Here is a 6,867-nt window from a genome sequence, read left to right as displayed (position 1 = left end):
ATACAAATTATTAATTTTAATTATTTATTTGATTCCAAGATTAAAAACCCCAAAATTATTTGATTTTTGAATAACTTATTTATACAAACAAAACACACACAGAGACTGTTAATTAGCGAAGTGTCAAGTTCCCAGGCACTATTGTCAGCATCAACAATGTTACATCACCCATGCTCCCCTGCTTTCTCTCTCTCACTCTCTTTCTCTCTCTAAAACCTGCATCTTTCAGTCTCTGTTACTAACGAACACTAGACCCATTTTAGCCCTTGTGTTTCATAACCCGTTTAATTTACCCCACACACTAAAAACGTGAACTGTGTGTGCCACCTCACCCTCGTGAAGTTGATGTGAAAAAGATCTCAGATTTAATGATGGAAACGGGTCACTTGCAACTTTGCCTCTAATTCAGGTGACTTAAGTTGTATCTTGTGAAACTATTGTGTATATATATGTTTAATATTTTTATATTTATATTGCTCATAAAGCAAAACCCAATTCAATTTGTTCACAGATTCACAAACTGTGAGTCTTGTGAAGTGGGTCGGTGTTTGTAGCTGTAAAGATTGCATTTTTATGTGTTTCTTGAAATGGGGTTTTGTTAATTTTATTGTTTCAAGCTCGGATTAACTTAAAAATTGCATCTTTTAGGTTTTTTGAATTTGGGTTTAAGCTATTTTACTCTATAATCTTGAGTTGCAATGTGAATTTTGTATAAAATGGTTTTTTTAATAAGGGTTTATTATGAAAGGTATGTTTTGTAGGTATCTTGAAATTGAAGTGTATCAGAATGTAATATAGTTCAATGATTCTCGATTAAGGATTGGATTTAGGGGCATTAATGTAGGCTTTTCAAATCTTTATACAGTCTAATTTTGATAAAGTTATTATTATTTTGTATAATGTGGTTGGAAACTTTTGATTTTGGTATGATTATGCCTATAGAGAAGATTTGTTTTAAATGTTGAGATAAATTAATAAAGAAAATGCCACATTTTGTGATATCTTGTAGAATTGGATCATGACCCGAGTTGTTCGTGATCGAATACTTAAAGATGCAAATGGTGATATTAGTGATCATCTTCGCAACCATATCCATTTAACAAACTGTATCCACTTGAAAAACCATATGCATAAGAATAGCCCTATAATAACCGATAGGTCCCTTATTAGGGACCTCGTTGTTCTTCAAAGATCACGATCTTTGAAGGATCCGTCAATGAGCCCACCCTCGTTTCAGTCCCCTTCTGCCATTGACCCGCAATCAAAACGGGTCGAAAAGGATGCTGCCAACTTGTCATCAAATGTGGGTTCGGGTGATGTCATTCGTAGAAGAATCAAGAAAGAAGAATCGAGTGGGAGGAGTTATAGAGACGATTCACCATTAGATGCTGCAAATTTGGCTCGGGATATTTATCCCGGTAGTTCGGATAATAGAAGTAAACAAAAAGGGCGAAAAAGTAAGAAAGATGATCATATAAAAACTTATTCGCAACAGTTAAATAACGTCCCGATCGATAGCGACAATGTAGCTTCGTCACATAATCGTTTCCATGGTGGTATGGAGGTTGAATCTAGTCTTCATAGCCATGGTCTTAATAGGGTCAAAAGGCGGAAATTTAAAGGTGAAAGGCGAGTTTCTCGTGTAAACAAAAACGAAATGTCTAGTGCTTCAAATTTTATGGAGCATGGTGGGTCCCATTCGAAACATGATATAGAATATGGTGGTGAACCGAATGTAACCGGGGTTCCAAAAAACGGTTGTGGAATTCCGTTTAATTGGTCAAGAATTCACGATCGAGGTAAATCTTTTCTCTCGTGTGGTTTATCCGATTCTCGGTCAAAACGAGGTGGTCAACGAGAGTCAGGTCAACCTCCCGTACTGTCCGATCACTCAACTTCATCTACAAACGGTGAATCGCTCCCTTTATTAATGGACGCTTCTCAAGAAAGTCGAGAAAATACCGCTGCATGGGTGCATAATTACTCGGGTGAATTAGGTTTGTACGCCGATAACCTTTTAAACAGCGAAATCGATTCCGATCTTGCATCTGAAGCTCGGTCGGGTCACCATAGACGAACACGGCACCAAAATCTAACTCAAAAGTACATGCCAAGAACGTTTAGAGACTTAGTCGGACAAAATTTAGCAGTACAAGCTCTCTCAAATGCGATTGCTAAAAAGAAAGTCGGTTTACTTTATGTATTTTACGGGCCCCATGGCACCGGGAAGACATCTTGTGCACGTATTTTTGCCCGAGCTTTGACTTGTCAATCTTTAGATCATCCGAAACCATGCGGCTATTGCAATTCTTGTATATCTCATGATATGGGCAAGAGCCGAAGCGTTCGAGAAGTGGGTCCCATGAACAATCTTGGTTACAAAAGTATTATGGAACTTATAGAAAAGATGATTGTTTCGCAGCAGCCGTCACAGTATCGTGTGTTCATAATCGACGATTGTGATAATTTGTCTACTGATTGTTGGAGTGCGATATCTAAGGTTATTGATCGAGCACCTAGGCGTATGGTTTTTATACTAGTTAATTCAAGTTTAGATGTTTTGCCACATATAATAACTTCCAGGTGTCAAAAATTCTTTTTTCCAAAGTTGAAAGATGCGGATATAATATATACGTTACAGTGGATTGCAACGAAAGAAGAATTTGAAATCGATAAAGATGCGTTGAAGCTTATAGCGTCGAGATCTGATGGATCGTTGAGGGATGCAGAAATGACACTCGAGCAGCTGAGTCTGCTCGGTCAAAGAATATCGGTTCCTCTGGTTCAAGAACTGGTACTTTTTCTATCTTTTAATTCCTTAGAAAATTAATTTTTTGTATGTTGGAATATATAATAAGATACCTTTTCATGGTTGCAAACAACCCTTGCACGGTTGCGGCGGTTTGGTGACTTGCCCGTCCTATCTCTGTCTCAACCCGTTTTAGTCAAAAGTACAAAAGTACAAATTGGTGACTATCGGTCAAAAGTTGGGTCAAAGTTTGTCAAAAATCAAAAAGTTGGTCAAATCAGTCAAAATTTTCATATTTTAGTCTGATTCTTTTGTAATAAATTAACGGTGATAGCGATTATAGGCAAAGTTGCAAAATTCGCTACTCGGGGTTTAATAGGTCGGGACTTTGGAAGGAGTAATCTGCAATTCGGGATTAATCGGATTATACTTTTTATACATTTAAATATTATATTTCAAAATTATATATGTAAATATAGAAGAAAAAACCACAAAAATAAATATAAACTTTAACATAATTGTCTAAAATCATTCATTTTGTTCAAAAACTCTAAAATTTAAGTTCATTATAAAGTGTTGACCAATTTGAGTTTGACTGACTTTGATCAACAAATCTGATTTTGACCCATTGACCGAGTAATTAAACGGATTTTAGAAATTCGGAAGGGACTGTTCTTAGTGAGTAATCGGGTTTTTTACAACAATGATTATATAGGTACAAATTAGTCAACGAAAGTTTTTGGCTTAAAAATATGTATACAAATATGTATTTATATATTTAAAAGTCAACGTCATTCAACATCCGTCTCGACCCATTGAGGTCCCTACCCTCTTGATCCTGTCTCGTGTCCTTTTCAACCTTAACACCATTATCTCCTTATAATTTGGTCACAGGATTTTCAAGATCATTTTTAATTTTCCAATTTTCGGAAAACTTTCACAAAGCGTTATAAAGGTTATCCAACTTTTGTAAAAACAAGAGGTGCCCAATTTTTACAAATACCTGTAAGTTGTTCTGTTTGGTTTATACTTCATCCCTTGTTGGTCAAATAGGCTCAAAAAGTGTATTCAAATGCATAATGACCTCCTAAATCATTATGTTACGTATAGTAATATTGTTATTCTAATTCTAATGATATAAGTGAAAGTATGTTGCTATTTTACCCCTTTACAGGTTGGACTCATATCTGATGACAAGTTGGTTGACCTACTCGATTTAGCGTTATCAGCAGATACGGTGAATACGGTTAAACATTTAAGAGAAATCATGGAGTCAGGTGTCGAGCCGTTAGCCCTGATGTCACAACTTGCAACTGTCATAACTGATATTCTTGCGGGTAGTTACAGTTTCATTAAAGAACGACCAAAACGGAAGTTCTTTAGACGACAACCGTGTACGTTTGTCTTTCTCTTGCTATCAAGATTTAACAAAAAAAATTAACTTTTTTTGGGCTTCGTTTATTTACACATTTATTTCATATTTCAGTATCTAAAGAAGATATGGAGAAGCTTCGTTTAGCATTGAGGACGTTATCTGAAGCCGAAAAACAACTGAGGATGTCGAACGACAAGTTGACTTGGTTGACTGCTGCTTTACTGCAGCTTGCGCCTGATCAGCAGTATGTTTTACCTGCATCTTCTGTGGATACTAGCATTCATCGTAGTCCAGTAGGGTTAAATAACGGTGGTGAAAGAGATGGGTCCCGCAAAAGTAACTTTGTACATCGGGATACCATTGGGATTCAAAGTGGATATTTAAATAACGGTGGAAGTTCAAGTGGGATCCCGAAAAAAATGAGAGAAGGTTTGTATCGGCAAGAGATTGAAGAAATTTGGTTAGAGGTGCTCGAGAATATTCTGATAAATAGCGTAAAAGAGTTCTTGTATCACGAAGGAAAACTGACGTCAGTCAGTTTCGGTGAAGGTACATCTATAATTATAAAAACCTATATACTCCGTATTATTTAAACTAACACCACATCATATTATTTGTGAATCATTTAATTTTATAATGCTTATGTATAAAATATTTATAGTTTGAAATAGTTATATTTATTATAAAAGTCAATGTTGGTCAACGTACGTCTCGTGTCTGTTTCAACCTTGATCTAATCATATTTTGTACATGAATACACGATAATGTTAATCGATGCTTACGGTGACGATGGTAATTGTTATAACTTGGTTCAATTTGCAGCTCCAACCGCTCAACTTATTTTCAGTTCGCATGTGACAAAATCAAGGGCAGAGAAATTCAAAACGCACATTCGGAAAGCGTTCGAGCATGTTCTTGGATCACCAGTTACGATCGAAATCAGAAGTCCAATGAGGAAAGAAACTGAAGAATCTCAACAAGACTCGTATTCAAAACGACGAAGTGAGATCGTTGAAGTAGAGGCTTCACCTAGAGAACCAAAAATCGATAATAATAATAATAATAATAATAATAATAATAATTCAAGTGTCGGTTTTCAAAGAAGATTAGGGGAACAAAATCAATCAATGAGTCTAGTCAGAGGCAAAGTATCACTTGCAAACGTAATTCAGCAAGCAGAGTCGCAAAGAAACGGTTGGTCCGCACGCAAAGCTATTTCCATTGCTGAAAAACTCGAACAAGAGAATTTGTAAGTTTCCTTTCGCCACCTTAGATATTTATTTATTATTATTTTTAACTCTGGATGTCAAACATGTATTATCAAAATCTGTAAATTCTATATTTTGTATTCTCATGTTCAACAGAAGTAGTTTTTGTACTTAATAATCTTAGGTATTGATCTGCTTTTTGAGATAAATTATTACTTGAATCAAATTTGTAACTGAAATTAGCTTGATTTACGTTTGGCACCCAAGAGAGAACAAAGGTGTATTTGTATTACGATTTTTTTGACGTGAGTTTGTTCTTTGAATTGCAGGAGACTGGAACCGAGATCAAGAAGCTTGTTGTGCTGGAAGGCATCTAAAGTTGCACGTAGAAAGGTAAATAGTAAAATTCAGTTAAGATTTATTGGATGATTAGTTATAGTTATTCATTTTAATTTTTAAAGTGCGAGTCATCGTACTTTTCACTTATTTCGTGAAGTGTCTCTCTGAGTAATGTGCAGGGTCCCCGTACTTTACACTCGTTAATGGTATCCGTAAACCACAGGGACCCCTCGCGAAACAAGTGTAAAGTACGAGGACCCGGCACGTCAAAATAAAAGTTTAGGGAACCAGCGTGGCAGCGTGAAATCTGGGTTAAACCACAGGGAGCCTTATGTAATTGACGCCCCATGTAATTTTGTCTAACACATACAAACTTCTAAATAGTTTATTCAGTAATATTTTTTTATTGTAATAAGAATATTTTTTTAATTATATATAATGCATGAAATATTTTTAAACTGAGGTCTAAAAAATGGACAAAAAAGTGTTTGCGGGTCAGCTCAGCCTAACTAAACGCCTACTAAAAAGACCTGTTTCAAGCCGAACCAGTTTGTAACCTCTAATTAATGTGCTAATGATTGAAGTTTAATTTTACATGGCAACTAACTGCAAAAGTATTCTGTGTGTATACAGATATCTCGATTGAAATTTAGACCGAGAAAGGCAAATGGGCTGCTGAGATTTGTATCTTGCGGGAGGTGTCTTTCGACTAGATCGCCGAGGAGGTAATACAAAAACATGTCAACTCTAAGTACAATGGAAAAGGCAAATGTGCATTTTTTTTTTATTTTACTTTGTAGTATTAAATGTTCTTTGTAGCTGTAAACAATTGTATTCTTTTATGAAAATTGTAACCTTTTTCTTTGTAGCCGTAAACTTATTCTTATTCCTGACAAATAAACTTGTTCTGCAAGTCCGGTTCAGTTTCATTGTTAAGCTCTACTATTGCTCCATAACACCCTTTTTATTCTGCTGACATCACTTCCCCTATGTCACTATGGTTAGTCCTTGAACTTGAGCCACCAAATTGGTTCTTCAAAAGATGCGGCTGACTTCTAAGGCCACTCCCAACGGGAGTTTATCTTGTCGCCCTGCTTCTAGCCCTCAAGGGCTTTGATGGGGAGTCACTAGGCCTCGTTTAGCCCTTCTCTAGCCCTCTTCCATGTATCCCGCCTTTTTTCTTCATACAACATAAC

The 6,867-nt window shown here is 36.0% G+C and overlaps 1 protein-coding gene across 2 annotated transcripts; it reads left to right on the top strand.

Moving 5' to 3' along the window:
- Positions 1–228: 228 nt before the first annotated feature.
- On the top strand, positions 229–6,413 carry LOC139862215 (protein STICHEL-like 3). Of its 2 annotated transcripts, XM_071850784.1 has the most exons (7): positions 229–409; positions 1,010–2,794; positions 3,924–4,143; positions 4,236–4,673; positions 4,947–5,373; positions 5,662–5,725; positions 6,305–6,413. In XM_071850784.1, exons 2-7 carry the CDS (start codon positions 1,019–1,021, stop codon positions 6,398–6,400), a joined length of 3,021 nt encoding a protein of 1,006 aa, XP_071706885.1. In that variant the 5' UTR covers positions 229–409; positions 1,010–1,018; the 3' UTR covers positions 6,401–6,413. The 2 variants fall into 2 exon arrangements, with proteins under 2 accessions (XP_071706885.1, XP_071706886.1); XM_071850785.1 differs by lacking the exons at positions 5,662–5,725; positions 6,305–6,413 and having other exon boundaries at positions 4,972–5,093.
- The last annotated feature ends 454 nt before the right edge of the window (positions 6,414–6,867 follow it).

This window comes from Rutidosis leptorrhynchoides, chromosome 8 (assembly GCF_046630445.1).
Source record: "Rutidosis leptorrhynchoides isolate AG116_Rl617_1_P2 chromosome 8, CSIRO_AGI_Rlap_v1, whole genome shotgun sequence".
In the NCBI taxonomy this organism is placed as follows: Eukaryota; Viridiplantae; Streptophyta; class Magnoliopsida; order Asterales; family Asteraceae; genus Rutidosis; species Rutidosis leptorrhynchoides.
Note: the sequence above shows the minus strand (reverse complement) of the source record. Positions and strands in the feature narration are given on the sequence as shown.

Excerpts from the sequence above, each read along its gene's own strand:
- LOC139862215 (XM_071850784.1), top strand. The coding sequence starts at position 1,019 with ATGACCCGAGTTGTTCGTGATCGAATACTTAAAGATGCAAATGGTGAT. Across the intron at positions 2,795-3,923 it reads TTCCTCTGGTTCAAGAACTG|GTTGGACTCATATCTGATGA; the intron begins GTACTTTTTCTA and ends ACCCCTTTACAG. Across the intron at positions 4,144-4,235 it reads GTTCTTTAGACGACAACCGT|TATCTAAAGAAGATATGGAG; the intron begins GTACGTTTGTCT and ends TTCATATTTCAG.